At 38.3% G+C, this 15,060-nt stretch overlaps 4 protein-coding genes across 5 annotated transcripts in view; 2 read left to right on the top strand and 2 right to left on the bottom strand.

Annotated features, from left to right (window-relative positions):
* Positions 1-1,247, bottom strand: part of clcn3 (chloride channel 3) — a 40,479-nt gene extending 39,232 nt beyond the window's left edge. For both annotated transcript variants that reach the window (XM_079257695.1, XM_079257697.1), the window contains exon 1: positions 1,158-1,247. The gene's annotated coding sequence lies outside the window, so the exon portion shown is untranslated. The remainder of the gene's footprint in view (positions 1-1,157) is intronic.
* A 508-nt stretch (positions 1,248-1,755) lies between these two features.
* nit1 (nitrilase 1) lies at positions 1,756-4,744 on the bottom strand. Its single transcript, XM_079258179.1, has 6 exons — positions 4,609-4,744; positions 4,097-4,330; positions 3,589-3,692; positions 3,095-3,231; positions 2,858-2,983; positions 1,756-2,780 (listed from the first exon to the last, which is right to left on the bottom strand). Exons 1-6 carry the CDS (start codon positions 4,689-4,691, stop codon positions 2,514-2,516), a joined length of 951 nt encoding a protein of 316 aa, XP_079114305.1. The 5' UTR covers positions 4,692-4,744; the 3' UTR covers positions 1,756-2,513.
* Positions 4,745-5,414: 670 nt separating this feature from the next.
* pfdn2 (prefoldin subunit 2) lies at positions 5,415-8,952 on the top strand. Its single transcript, XM_079257555.1, has 4 exons — positions 5,415-5,509; positions 7,071-7,159; positions 7,309-7,432; positions 7,915-8,952. Exons 1-4 carry the CDS (start codon positions 5,429-5,431, stop codon positions 8,104-8,106), a joined length of 486 nt encoding a protein of 161 aa, XP_079113681.1. The 5' UTR covers positions 5,415-5,428; the 3' UTR covers positions 8,107-8,952.
* A 2,210-nt stretch (positions 8,953-11,162) lies between these two features.
* On the top strand, positions 11,163-14,697 carry b4gat1 (beta-1,4-glucuronyltransferase 1). The gene is made up of 2 exons (XM_079257362.1): positions 11,163-12,552; positions 12,799-14,697. The coding sequence occupies exons 1-2, from the start codon at positions 11,449-11,451 to the stop codon at positions 12,988-12,990; spliced, it is 1,296 nt and encodes a 431-aa protein (XP_079113488.1). The 5' UTR covers positions 11,163-11,448; the 3' UTR covers positions 12,991-14,697.
* Positions 14,698-15,060: the final 363 nt, after the last annotated feature.

Genomic DNA, 15,060 nt, shown 5'->3' with positions numbered 1-15,060 from the left:
CCTGAAAAATTACCTTAAATACTTTCTCATATCAATGTGCCATCTCGAGATGACATATTTACTGAAATGCTGAAAAACACTTCACACGACTGAACTTGTCTTTCTCGACAAAAACAAGTTTTACTTAGCAACTTGTAAAAAAAAACTTTTCTCTAATGAAAGGGTATGAATACATATGAGCACAACTGTACAAGCTGCTCTATAAGTTATAAAAGATAAGCTACAAATGAATATTAAGTTATTTGAAAGCATAAAACCAAAGAGCACAACGCATACGCTTGTGTTTTTTAGTACTAAATATGGATAAATAACCGTATCAGAAGCAGTATGGCAGCAAAATCCTACAAACACAGCTTCATAGCTGCCGCACGCTCAGCTGTTAGCAACGCGTGCATGACTATCACAGCCAAGGCCGGATTGTCCAATGGGCATTATTGGCACAGGCCCAGGGGCCCCTGACCACTTGGGGCCCACATAGGGAAAACACAAGCAGCTTGGACATGAAACAAAATGTACATAAAAGCCAGATAGTTACACCACAATGTCAAGTGTATTGCGATTGGTACCACTGGCTTAGAGACGTTAGAAATGTAGTTTCACAGTGTATCATTCACAAATTTTACAACGTTGCGGTGGGTAAGGGGCCCCTGGAACACTCTGAGCCCAGGGCCCTGTGCACTTTTAACTCGGCCCTGGTTACAGCTGTATTAGCCACAGTATGTGGTGAAAATGTGCCGAGGGAAAAACACACACACACACACACACACACACACACACACACACACACACAGCACAAAAAAGGGGATTGCATGTAGTACTCTATATAGCCTTTTTTTTTTTTTTTTTTGCTACAGTCGACGAAACTGTAGCCAAGATACACCGACGAGACGAGATACAAACACAAGCTGGTGAATTTCCAGCGACTTTAACACAAACAGCGCTGTCCGAGCAGCCTGAAGGTAGCCTTAGCAGCTAGTTAGCATTCTGCTAGCACCTGTTTCATAGCGAGATGTGTCAGAAATCAACCCAAGTTCCCAACATTTCACAAGGAGAGGGGGGTGGATGGATGGATGGCCTCGAGGGGGTGAAACTCATCATCCAGCAAGCAGTTAGCGAACCTTAACCTTTTCCATCTGAGAAATAACGGAGCCACGTACCTTCCTGATGCCTCAGTTCCAGCTCGGACATAACAATTCATCCTTTTCCCTGAGTTGAAGCTGGATTTATCGCATTCCTAAACGAAGAGGGTTGACATTTTCATCATTGTGATGGTGTTTTCTTCCTTCAGTCCCATTCCTGTGTCAGGGATGTTCACTTCCTGTTCCCAGCCCATCATCATCATCACCATCCCACAAGCAGCTCCCACCCACAGTCTTTTTGAGATAAGGAGGCAGCTTGAAGGAGAATTTCTGATCAATTATTTATTTATTCAGTACAATCAAAGAAGAGAAAGAGGAAAAACAAATAAATAAAACACGAGCGTCTTGAAATTTCGATTAACTTGTTCTGATGGGCCCCAAATTTGCAGACAATATTTACAAATGATTCATCATAAACATGTTGAGAAAAGTTTTTTGCATAAAGCATCATTTTAATGAAATACTCCAAGTTTAATGTTGTTTTGTTTCTTTAAGGAAAACACAGGAAAGAAGAATTGGTGTTTTTTTTTCCTCTAAAAATGACACACAATATAGTAAACACTGAAAAAAATGCCCAAATTATTAAAGAAGCGTGTTTAAAATTTTTTTTTTTAAAAATCCACACAGTCTAATAAGACCACTCCTCACCAACAAATACAAAGAAGTTAGAAATGTAATAATGAAACGTATTAAGTCACTAATGCAGAAGTTTCTGGGGACGAGCAAAAGAAAGCGGAAACTGGTGCATTTTTAACTTTGTGAGTTATTATATAACTTTATCCAATAATAATTAAAAACACACAAAAAAAATTCAGTATAGGTGGAGTTTACAGGTTACCGGTACAGTTGTATTTTTCTAACTCTTATTACCAAATGGCGCCATCTATTGATCAGATTTGTGACTTCATTAAAAGATTGACAATAGCATCATCCTCTGTAGAGTTTTCTAAATTCAATCAGTTGATGAAAAGCTGTAAAATGATATCATCTAAAACTGTGATCTCAATTTGAACTAATGAAGGTCAGATTAGTCTCTCAGTCACCATTAGCTGTAGCAATCTTCCATCACACATTCATTTTTATCACAACCGAAAGAACTTCGTGGCAGGACTACACATATGTTAATTTGATAGCTTGCATCTGCAGCCATCCTTCCTTCATCTCAACTTAATGTTTCTGATTTCCCTTTTTAATTTCAGATTTACTATCAATGAAATTTTCACATTTTTAGTGATCCAGCAGACTCACAACAAGTATAAACAACATGTAATTGAAAGAGAAAATGTAAAGGTTGATAATCTGCCCACTTGTACTTTATTTGTCCTGGATTCTCTGAAGGCTACTAAATCAAAAAAGCAACAACTCTGATTTGTGTCAGGTTTGGTCCAGACTTTGGTAGAAAGCAGTGTCTCTGCAATGCTGTTGGACTGGCATGTTGAGTCTGGTTTTACAGACTTTCTCCAAATCAACCTCCATTAACACCATGCCTGGCTTCTCCCCCCCACAGTCACCGAGCACTTCCCCCCAGGGGTCCACTGCCAGAGCGTGGCCATACGACGAGCGCTTCTCGTGATGCCGGCCGACCTGTGCTGCTGCCAGGACGAAACACTGGGTCTCAATCGCCCTTGCACGGAGTAACACCTGGGAACAAGTGTAATTATTACCACATAATGAACAAAATTCAAGTTTGTTTTAATCTTGTTGCCTTATCAACACACCTCCCAGTGAGCAGCTCCAGTTGCTACGGTGAAGGCTGAGGGATACGTCAGGATTTCAGCCCCATGCCTTTGCAGAGAAAGAGATAACTCAGGGAATCTAAGATCGTAGCAGATGCCCAAGCCCACCTGCAGAGAACACAACAATAACAGTACAGGTCAGTAAGGTAAATGTGCAACACAGGATTTTGTCCTTTATAGCATGAGTGTGCAGCTTTGCTTTCTCTTATGAAACTGCACCTTGCCTATGGGAGTTTGGACTGGGGACACAAGGGAGGGTCCGGGGATGGTGAATGAACTCTCTTTGAGGGAAACGCCTTTGTCGGGCAGTTCCACATCAAACAAATGGGACTTCCTGTACACTGACATGATGTCACCTGTTGATGCAACGGCAGTACATCAGTGTTGTGTGTTTGTATGTATCAAGTGAAAAAAGAAAAAGTTGGTCTAAAAAAATACTTATATATATATATATATATATATATATATATATATATATATATATATATATATATATATATATATATATATATATATATGTGTATATATATATATATATATATATATATATATATATATATATATATATATATATATATGTGTATATATATATATATATATATATATATATATATATATATATATATATATATATATATATATATAATTTTTTTTATTGTTATTGTATGTTTGTGTTTGATAAAAGCACAGAGAGACCGATTAACTGTCCGTACCTTTATCATTAATTATAACATGGCTATTATATATCCGTCGATCGGTCTCCCACTCATGTCCTTGCTCATGAAATCCTCCAAGAGACAGCCATATCTCCAACTTTCTGAAACAGAGATCAAACCAGGATTTTGTAATGAGCCACTTTTTATTACTTGCCTTTGTTGCTGACTTCACAGCTTCAATTGTTACTGAAATATGAGAAAATATTCTTTCCATGGTCTTGCTGTAATAAGCTAACAGTTTAGTTTGCATTGGGAGAACATAAATCAGGAAATTTAAATCTCATTTACAAGTTTAACTTAAGCCCATCAGGATTTGTGAAATAGATCAGATATTTGTCAAATTAATTATCCCCCCCTTCTACCAACTGCACATTTAAGTACAGTAGTTTCTGTCAAAACATGAATCTTTCCAGGGGTTTCATTACTGCTAGTGTATATAACATCATGTTTTTTTCTACATTTGATAATTATTTATTGGAACATTAGTAGTAATCTATTCACCAACCTTGCTAACTGGGTATATCGTGAGATTGTGTTTCCTCCCAGGCTCTCAGACAGAGACAGTGTCTCCTCTCGACTGGATCCAATGTAGTCAAATCCCTCAGGCAGAAAGACCATGGAGGCCCCTTGGTCTTTGGCTTTCTCCACAAGATGTTTACAGGCAGAGAAGTTGGCTTCTTTGTCTGGGGTAGCCGTCATCTGACAGACTGCCGCCACTGGAGCAGATGAACTGGACATCCTGCACAGAAAGAAGCTTTTGTTCAATTCAATTATCAGAATATCACAAAAATAGCAAATCAACAGCAGGTAACCACTAACTGCACAAGATACTGCTGCATATTAGTTTTATACTTGTTGTTGTTTTTAATGTTATACAGCTGTGTACTTTTCTCTTTACTAGACAAAACGTATTCAAATAACACAAAACACTTACTGATGCATACATTTATAATTACAAAAAAGTAGAAGTGGATTGTAAAAACAAAAACATCCTGTAATGCCCCTGTGACAACATACCTGCTTTGCAAAGGAAGGTTGTGTCTCAAAGCTGGCAGAGAGGTCACATACCTCACAGATGACCTCAAAATACACCTGAACATTGGACCCAAGCAGCTTTACTTTCCCTGTTCAGTCCATGTTAATGTTACATTGCGTTTGGTCTCATGTCCAGCTCAGTTATCTGAAGCAGGAAGGTTGGGGTATTATTGTTCTTCTCTAGTAGCCACCAGTGGCCTGAAAACCAGCATAAGAAACTCTACTGCCACCTACTGGATGGTGTTCATCACCCAAACTGCAAATAAAAGATCAGAAAGGTACATTGTTGACAATAGCTGGTGCATAAAACAAACAAACAAAAAATAAGTAGGTTAACAAAATTATTGCGCTATCATAGCTAAGTAAAAGATACAAAACACTTTAAATGAATGTGCATTTTGGTTCTTTTACTTTGAGAAAATTCATAAAAAAAATAAGAAACTACTTTTTAAAAATGTATAGAATGTGGGAAAATGAGGCAGAGAACATTCTGAAGACTTTTTAATGCTAATGCTAATTTTTATGGCATAACAAAAAAAATTCAAAAGGTTTCAAAACATGTTTTTTACTTTAACGTAGCCCTACATATTTATTTTAAGCCATATTTATTTTATTTTGGATGAGAATAAAATATAATTAATAAAAATCACAATTGTTACAAAAAATTAGTTTAAAGTACCCAGCTTTTAGGCAAGTTATCAAGAATATTCTTCCCCTCCCAACAGCACAGATTTGCGAACAGGCAACCTCTTGGGGCAGCTTTACACATTTCACTGGGGTCCTGTTGACAAACCCTTCCAAGATGGCAGCCAACAGCAGCAGCACGGGTAGCAAGTCCAGCAACAGCGCCGGTGGAAAACAATCCGGTCCGTCTGCTGAACAGGTACATTCATCCCCGTCCAGGTTACATATGTCCGTACGCGTTTTCTTTTAGTTATTCTGTGGTGTCAGCTGAAGCAGAAGTCGGTAATCTGACGTTCAGCTAGCTACGGCTAACGTTAGCTTCCCCGTCGCCGTCATCTATCATTTAGTCTGTTTCCTCGTCTTCAAACTAAACATTAAAACATTGTTTTAGTCTTTTCCCACACCTTCAAACTTAACATTAAAACTAGTAAAACAGAATCTGCTTTAGTCTGTTTCCTCACCTTCAAACTTAACATTAAAACTAGTAAAACAGAATCTGCTTTAGTCTGTTTCCTCACCTTCAAACTGAACATTATAAAGAGTAAAACAGAAGCTGCAAAATATTAGCACTTTTTAAAATAAAAGATTGGTCCCTAGTATGTCCTTCTGGCAGATTTACAGCTGTAATAACATGTAAATGTGCACACCCCTGAAAGTACTTGCTGTAGTTTGGTGAATGGGTCTGACAAAACGAGGGGCTAATTTTGACACTGGGGGCTACCTAACCCTGCTACTCACATTTTGACAAGTTACAGCTATACTACTATAGAGTCATACTGTGTCTTACAAAAACGCTTCAATTTGATCCTCAGACAAAATAACCAGACTGTACTAGATAACCAAATATTGGTCCAGATAATCAATATTTTCATTTCCAATCAATCTATTGACTATAGTAAGTATCAACCGAACAGCAGTGGAAAGTAAATCCTCAATTTTTATTTATTTCATTTTGTATATTGTTAAATTTGGCTGCTATATTTCACAATATTTATTGCTGGCATGGCTGTGAAAAAAAATACATAATTTTTACTATTGTGTACATAAATCACATTTTTTTGCCAAGTAATTTATCAATATTTCCGCTGAATGTGAAATGAACGGATAGTGTAAAATCCTAATCTACAATTGTGCTGTCTTTATTCTCTACATTATGTTTACGTCAAATAAATCAGTAGGGATGGGAAGATCAAATAAAAAATAGAAAATCTGGATTTTTTTGCTTCACAATTTTAAAATAGATTTTTTTTAAATCAGTTATTTTTTTCAAATAAATGACAATAATCCATTACAAAAATTTTGGTAATTTTTATTGTTTTTATTGGTCTTTTAACTTGTTTTCTTGGGCATTATAGCAGCAGAATGATGATCTGGCGACTGAGTTGTTTTTCCCAATTGAAATCAAGGAAAATGACGAGAAAAAAAAAAGTTTTATACATTTTTTTTTGTTTATAATCTACAAAAATTAGTAAGACTTGTGAGAATTGCTTTTTAAATCTAATCGACACCCAAAAAATCCGAATCAAATCGGGACAAAAGCATATCGTTGCAGCCCTATAGATCAGTACCCACTAATGAGGCCCTGTGAGAGGGAAGCAGCTTCTAATTTTAACCCATTAGATCCTACTAATGTGTTTTTAACGTCATGAAAAATGCACTAAATTAACAGTCTTGCATGTAAAGATCTGTCTCAGCAGTGAATTGCTGAGTAAAGCTAATATTGTGCATCAGGACTGATGCTATGTTTGTGTGTGTGGCAGGTGGTGGCAACTTTTCAGAGGATGCGTCAGGAGCAACGCAACATGGCCTCTAAAGCTGCAGAGCTGGAAATGGATATCAATGAGCACAGGTAGAAAGCTGACGTTCTGTCCTCTGCAGACCTTTAAGGGTGGACATTTAACTATTTACATGCATCTCAAAATGATAGTCAGCTTCAAAGAGTTTATCCTTAAAACAACCTGTTTTTCATCTTTTTGCCACTGCTGTTTTTCTTTTCAGTTTAGTAATTGAAACGCTGAAGGAAGTGGATCCTTCAAGGAAATGCTTCCGTCTGGTAGGAGGGGTGTTAGTGGAGAGGACGGTAAAAGAAGTTCTGCCTGCCTTGGAAAACAACAAAGAACAGGTAATTTGGGAGGTGGTGGTAAGCATCGTCTCCTCACAGCAAGAAAACTCCCGTGTGGAGTTTCCATGTTTGTCCTGTACTAACACAAGTTCTCCAGCGTTTTCCTGCAGTCACAACATGTATGTCAGGTTGGTGACTGAACAAACTGTAGCGGTAGGAGTGAGTGTGTGTGTTCATGGTTGGTTGTCTCTGTTCACTGCAATGGACTGGTGACCAGTGGACAGTGTACCTCAGCATAGTCTTACCTTCAGCACATAGCTGATACTGTTGCTACTCTGCAGTAACAAATAAAGATGTGAACACTTTAAGCTGTATTCTACTTCTCAAAACAGCTACACCAACACCACATTACTCACAGCACCACCTTGTACCTTCAGTGAAGGTTTGACTGGTTAGAGTCGTACTACTTTTTTTTCTTTAAATTGTTCATAGATTTCACTCAGGAAAACATCTTATTTGTTGTCTTTTCTTTTTCCTGACAGATATCCAAAATAATAGAGTCCATCAACACACAGATGCAGACGAAAGGACGGGAACTCACAGAGTATAGAGAGCGTTACAACATTCGGCTGATGGGAGAGGGTGAGGGAGAGACGCCGGGCCAGTCAGCAGCGTCCTCCACAGACAGCGAAGGAGGTGGATCTAAAACTGGAGCTGGGGTTTTGGTGTCATAATTCGTAAGGATGGACGGTGGCAGTGGAGCCCTCTGATTTGTGCAGCAACAAAAAACCCAGTTTGAGTCTGAAAGTTTTGGTGGAAATATCTAAACTCCTTACTGGATGACTTTTGATTTGGCAGTTACTAAATAAATGTAATAGACTGTTGCTTGCAGACTCAAACAGTGTACAGAGTGCTCTGCTTGGATTGTGAATGCTAGTTTGTATCCAAATCACTGCAGTTTTATATTGCATTTCAATTGAAGTTTTTGTCTTTTGTTTTTTTATTGCATAAATACAATTGTGTGATTTGCATACTATTAAACTAAATATCATTGTGCTGCCTTCAACGTGGAAAGTATTTTTTGTTTTCTTTTATGACCATAGTAATTTCCTGATGCTGTGATTAGAGCAATTTTAAACAGTAAGAACATACAAATCATCTAATTACACAGTACTTACATACAAATTGGATAATTTACATGCTAATACTGGAGCACCTTCTAAACTTCAGATCTTGACCGAACAACGTAAAGGCTGGAGGACAGATGGTTGACTTCATAGTCAGACGACAGTAGTCGTCATCCTTGCCAAGGCACAAAAAGTGTGTAGGCATCTTGACATGCATGAACAAGAGATTATAAATAAACAATCTTTTGGTTACAGTCTGCGTAAGTTTCACCATTTAAAGATTTTTTTTTTATTTTTACAAATGAGAGCCATGCAGAGAGCAGCTGAGGATTTTATATGCACTCTTAAGGATGTCTGAACATGGAGATGATGAGTGGTCAAACACTGCAACCTTTTATATTTTGATCTGTAACACGATAGAGCACATAAGTAGCTCCAATTATGGAAATGCCTCCCAGGACAACAATCTGCACGCTCACTGCAGTTTACATGTATGTGATGAGGAGCACTTTGTTTGTTAATGGACATAAAATAAAAAATTTTTTAAAAAGTATCAAGTCTGCTAAGGACATAAATGATCTTCCTGCAGTTTATCCAACATTCAGTTTCGTTAAAATGTTAATTTCTGCAAGGAGTCAAACCCAAATAGAAACTTCATACAATTTTCTGAACTGGTGGGTGATGAAAAAGGAAAATACGTCCCTCTTTTCCTGCCTTGTATAACTTTTCAAATAGATTGTTCATGACACTGACAGCTCACATTACAATATCACTGTAATGTGATTTACTTCATGTGTTAAAACAGTTTGCACACTGATTATTTCCTCACCAGAAGCACAGCTAAAAACTGTTGACACAATCTATTGAGAAATTATTTAGAGGTTTTTTTTTTGTATAATTTTACATTTCCAATTTCACAAAATGCAATTCAATTCAAACAATTTTATCACTGAAGACCAATTTAGTTTTGAATCTACCTGATGGGCTAAACCCAAACATTAAGACACTGTCAGCGGTGGTCAGTGACCTTTTAAGAATAAAAAACAGCAAACATACAGGCCCAACTGGAGAATTAATAATCATAAATAACGCTTCTCGTCAATCTTATTAATTCAAACTGATTTAGTGGATTACTATTTAGACCTGCGTACTTTCACCACCACTGATTGATGCACAATTTACTGACAACAATTTTAAATGTTTGTTTTTCCCCTTTAATTACAACAGTTGGTGTTTTATTATAGAGTTTTTTTTTTCCACTTTTATTAGTTACTTTTACGACAAAAAACAATATGTTAGAATAAGTTTTTAGGAGAATGATTATCAACAAAATATGAGTAAAACATTTGTTTTTTGTTTGCTCATTAGTTTGTTTTTTAAAGATGGATAACAGTGAATAGAACATGCTTTCAATAAAATAATTTACAATTGAACACAAACACATGTTTTTTCTGTATGCCTAAATGCATGAACATTAAAACACCTTATTTATTACAAGCACAGCTAACAAAAAGTTGGAAACAAAAACATTTATAACATTTTTTAGACCATACCTACTTTTGGCATCCCGGCAAATGACCGATGAATGAAGTTGTTTTTTAAAAAACTTTTCATTAAGCAGACAACTCACACCAAGTCAAAAGACATGATAAAAATGTTTATACTTTATTTCTTTACAGCTGACTTAGATTTGATGTTTTTAACAGTACAAAATAATGATGGGAAATATGATTAATGTGATCCAAGCTAGTTTAGCGTAGCAGCATCTTCTCACTAATGATGAACTTGTCTGTGAGGCTTGTAGAATCTGATTGTTCTTTTGCCCCAGTTGTTAAGATTGTTTGGATCTGTGCTGGGAATTGTTAGGACTTGTTAGGACTTTATTAGGAATTGTTAGAACTTTATTAGGACTTTGTTAGGACTTGTTAGAAATTGTTAGGACTTTGTTAGGACTTGTTAGAAATTGTTAGGACTTTGTTAGAAATTGTTAGGACTTTGTTAGGAATTGTTAGGATGGGATTTAATCATCAAATAACACATTTTTGCCAGGACTTGTTATCTGGAAAATAATTATGAAGAATCCTTACAGGTCACATCGGATGAAGTATTGTTTTAATTAACAAAGAATACACTCTTGTCAGAACTTGCACCTGGAATCTCCCACCCCTGAGAGGATGGATCATGGATGTGTTGCTATTACACCACAAGAGTTGTGGTTTTGTCCTTTGTTTGCTTGTTTGGCAGTCAGGACAAAACAATCGACCGATGTGGCAACACACAGAAAAAGAAGCAACACGTACACAAAAAAAAAAAAAAAAAGTGTCGACGAGGATGGGATTCGAACCCACGCGTGCAGAGCACAATGGATTAGCAGTCCATCGCCTTAACCACTCGGCCACCTCGTCCGAATAACACCGTAAAGACCACAACATTTTTTTCATAGTTAATGATTACCACGATATGTATTCTTTTTTAGTATTCACATGCACGGACACACTAACTCTAACACTTCTTCGTTCTAAAAGTCGATATAAAAAAAGAAAGAAATCATTAGATTAACATGTGCAGGCAGCAGTAATTTCAGGGGCGCCTCTCTTCCAGATATTACGGTAGTTACACATCGACATGCGCCGCTGTCGCTGCAGGAGCAGAACCGACGGGTAGCAGCTGTGTTGTGATTTCATGGAGATCACACAGAATCTCAAGGTATCAGTCACTTATTTGCGTATTTTTTAACCGTTTTGGCGACCTTCATTGCAGCTGCTTTCAACAAACCAAACATGCAATCAAGTGTCATTTCCATTCCCAGCCTTGTAGGCTGTCGTGTTAGCATAGTGGCTGCAATGTAGGTAAGGTTAGCTGGGATGCCTGGACAGAAATAGAAAGCCCTGCCCCGGTGTTTGGACCTGCTTTGTGTACAGCGATCAGCCAGCTTGCTCTTTGTCTGGCATGCATCTCTCTAAGAAATGTTCCGCCTTCAAAGTGGTGCTAAGCGCTCTGCTGATAGTAGCGCTCCTGCAGCTCATATACCTGTCCTTCCTCTCCAAGTTTCACGGAAAGCAGCAGAGGTACCGCTACTCTGAGCTGTTTGGAGGCTCTGCAGGCAAGAAAAAAGCACACCACGAGAAAAACTCGAGGAAGGAGCGTCTGAGGTACTCGTTGTCTTCAGGTGGGATCTTCGACAACAGTGGGCAGTATAGAGTGTACAAGCATTTGATTAAAAGTGATTTCACCTCAAATCAGATGCCAGGCTCCAACCCCAATGCTAATATCTTAGCTTTGGCCACTCACACAACTATCAACAACCTGCACCATCTGGAATCTTTACTGGAAAGATGGCAAAATCCCCTCTCTGTTTCCATATTTGCACATGGGGAAGATGTGAAGTTTGCCACTGCTCTGGTCTATGCACTCAGCTTCTTCTGCCCTCAGATCCAAGCACTGGTGGACTTCCACTTGGTCTGCCAGTCAGGAGAGATGGCCAGTTTCCCTGAACAGGACCGTGAGCATTTTGCAGGGCTTGAAGACTGTGCCTCTGTGTTCTCCAGACTGGAGACCCATAGGGATAAATACAAGAACTATGTCATCAATGGAAACATCTCCTATCCGAACAACCTTCTTCGTAATGTTGCCCGAGGCGGCACCGAGTCCTCCTACGTCCTGGTCATTGACATTGACATGATGCCAAGTGCTGATCTGCATCAGCAGTTCCTGGCCATGGTCATGAGGCGAGAGCCGGCAAACGATGAGGTGTTTGTACTGCCAGCTTTCGAGATCCGACACGCCAGGAAGATTCCTGCCACCAAGGCAGAGTTGGTTCAGCTCTACCAGGTGGGTGAAGTCCGGCCATTTTATGAAGAGCTCTGTCCTCGCTGCCAAGCACCCACCAACTACTCCCAGTGGGTTAACAGCCATGTTAGAGGGACAGGTACTCTGGAGGTTGCTTACACGCTCACCTGGGTGGACCCCTGGGAGCCTTTCTACATCGGGACTCGCACCGTCCCCCTCTATGATGAGAACTTCAAGCAGTATGGCTTCAATCGAATTAGTCAGGTTAGTAATACTTCAACATTAAAGCCTATAAAATGGTTTTTGACCTTTTGTTAATAGGTCAGTCATGCCAGACTGGACACAATATATGTGGATTTTACAAGTGAGACCATCTGAGACCATGAGACCAGTTTTTTATCACCAGCTTTCCTTTTAAATTTGCACTTAACACTATGTTGTTACGCTCTGCATCATCCTCTCCATGTCCCACATCCATGTCTGCCTCGTCATGCTTTCATCTGCTTCCAGGCCTGTGAGCTCCACGTGGCCGGATACAAGTTCTCTGTGCTGAGTTCTGCCTTCGTCGTGCACCGAGGCTTCAAGATTCAAGGGGAGTTCCACGCCAGGAAAGATGAGGAGAACAAACGCAACCGGGTTCTGTTTCGCAGCTTCAAAGAAGGCCTGAAAACCAAATACCCCTCCTCCACTCGCAGATGCTGAACAGCGATGAGGACCGAGGCTCCTGTATGTTTCTGTCTCTCTAACAAACTTTCAAAGTCGGCACATAAACGTCCTTGTTTTTTGGAGTCTGCTGTTGATGTCACAGATGGAGTTTAATCTAATCCAAGTGGTGGATTTCTCTCGTGTACTTCTGAAAATCATGTTGTTTGGGGATTTTAGAGAACTAGCTTGGCCTGAAAGAGAGAAATGATCCTTCAGGGCTGGTGGAAATTGGCCAGTAAAACACAAGTTTATGATGTTTTGATTGAACTGCACATTCACATGCTGGACTGCATTTGAGATTAAGTCATTAGAACAACATTTAAGGAGCTTGTTGTAATTTTAAACTAATCAAGCTAATAGAAAAATATGACTGCAAGAGAAAGTGTGGACACATTCAAAGAAAAAAAAACCTACATTTCAACACTTTTATGACAACTAATCAAAGGTTGTATTGTTTCTTAAATCGCTTCTGAATTTATGTTTTGTTGTCAAACATTTCCCCAAGACAGCGACATCCAACATCATGAGTATGAAAAGTAAAAAGCACATCAGCTTTTAAACAGCAAACCTTTGTGTAGCTGGTAGCGTCCAACATAGAGCAGCAATGTTGCTGTTTTATTAATGCACAGAAGTTTAAGATTACATGATTTTGCTAACTTTAGGAAAACATATTTCCCACCCTTGTCAACCAGGAACTTTTTATTTCCTTATTCCAAAAGGATGATTAAAGAAAACCTGATTTCAGAATAGCTACTTAAAGCCTTCCCCTTGTTCCTGTCCCTATCTGGCCACCAGATGGCAACAGGTACCTTAGGGTCAAGCGCATTGTTTCTCTATACACTGAATCTTAGCATGCAGAGTAGTTACAGATAGCTATGATACAACACCAGTGTTTTAGTGCTCGGAGGGAAGCATTAGAACTTTTTAGGACCCTGTAAGTGCTTGTTCACAGCACATACAGACTAAAAATATTTCTCTCACAAGAGCCAACTTAAGCTTCACATCTGAAGACAATGTACAACACTTAACTTGGTGCCAACACTTGAAAACTGCTTATTATAACACTAAGGATCAGACACTGCTGGTCCAGCTTCATTTTACGGTTTTATTTGTTTTTTATTTCTGGACATGCACTGTGGGCACAGGCAGCTACAGGCATAAATGTAGCATGCTTAGAGACAAATATAATGCATAGTAAACCACAAGCGAAAGCAGCAGATGTCTAAATGATTGCTGTGGAAATACTTCTCATTATGCCACTATTCAAAAAATATCTTTCTTTTTTGTATCTTGACTCTTCAACTCTACAATACATGCTAAGATATTTAACCTTGACCACGAATCATCCTGTGTCTTTATACTGCAGTGTATGCACAAACAAAAAGACCTTTATGAGTAGTTTTAATTGTTTCAGTGTTATGTATCTGTTGATTTTGAAATTTTTTTAATATTTTTCCTTCATTATTAGCCTGGATGATATGTATTGTGAAAATATTTTCTTAAAAGAACAATTGTTTGAACTATTTTTAACAAGCCTAAGCAGAAAAAAGGTGGTACAAAATGGTGTTAAGATAAAGAATATTTTCCGTTTTTGAACCACTATTCAATCATTTATGCAGCATTTCTGGAGTTGGATCCTGTTTTAACAGATGACCTCATGTGATTATGTGATGTGCCAGTCTATTTATTGTCATCACTTGTCATTACACATTTTTTCTATTTATTTTTTTTCCATTGGTATCTATCTGCCTGATTTGTGTTGTTGAAATTTGAATAAAACTTCCTGGACAATTTTTATTTAGCATATTGCTGTAATTTCTTCTGGGTTATGCTGTTATGCAAGATATAGTTAACCGTGAGAGTTAATCATGACAACTACTGAAGCACATAAACAATCAGCAGAAAGCTTTCTGAGCACTCGGAAAAGGACAAATCTACCTGATTAACTTCACTAACAGGATTTGTAATAAGTTATGACAGCCATGATCACAGAAGTATTCCTTAAAGGGGATGGAAATGAGCTGGGGTATGGACAGCAAGGACCAAAGTGCTTAAATTCCAAGTAAA

This window comes from Telmatherina bonti (genome assembly GCF_933228915.1).
Source record: "Telmatherina bonti genome assembly, chromosome: 18".
Taxonomy (NCBI): domain Eukaryota; kingdom Metazoa; phylum Chordata; class Actinopteri; order Atheriniformes; family Telmatherinidae; genus Telmatherina; species Telmatherina bonti.
The sequence above is the reverse complement of the archived record's forward strand: the minus strand, read 5'-3'. Positions and strand labels throughout refer to the sequence as shown.

What these genes read in the sequence shown, in the direction of transcription:
- nit1 (XM_079258179.1), bottom strand. Translation starts at nt 4,691, where the DNA reads ATGTTCAGGTGTATTTTGAGGTCATCTGTGAGGTATGTGACCTCTCTG. An exon ending in CGATATACCCAGTTAGCAAG is followed by an intron (nt 3,693 to 4,096) that starts GTTGGTGAATAG and finishes TCTCTGTTTCAG; the next exon opens with AAAGTTGGAGATATGGCTGT. An exon ending in TGTTATAATTAATGATAAAG is followed by an intron (nt 3,232 to 3,588) that starts GTACGGACAGTT and finishes TTGCATCAACAG; the next exon opens with GTGACATCATGTCAGTGTAC.
- pfdn2 (XM_079257555.1), top strand. Translation starts at nt 5,429, where the DNA reads ATGGCAGCCAACAGCAGCAGCACGGGTAGCAAGTCCAGCAACAGCGCC. An exon ending in ATGGATATCAATGAGCACAG is followed by an intron (nt 7,160 to 7,308) that starts GTAGAAAGCTGA and finishes TTTTCTTTTCAG; the next exon opens with TTTAGTAATTGAAACGCTGA. An exon ending in TGGAAAACAACAAAGAACAG is followed by an intron (nt 7,433 to 7,914) that starts GTAATTTGGGAG and finishes TTTTCCTGACAG; the next exon opens with ATATCCAAAATAATAGAGTC.
- b4gat1 (XM_079257362.1), top strand. Translation starts at nt 11,449, where the DNA reads ATGCATCTCTCTAAGAAATGTTCCGCCTTCAAAGTGGTGCTAAGCGCT. An exon ending in GCTTCAATCGAATTAGTCAG is followed by an intron (nt 12,553 to 12,798) that starts GTTAGTAATACT and finishes ATCTGCTTCCAG; the next exon opens with GCCTGTGAGCTCCACGTGGC.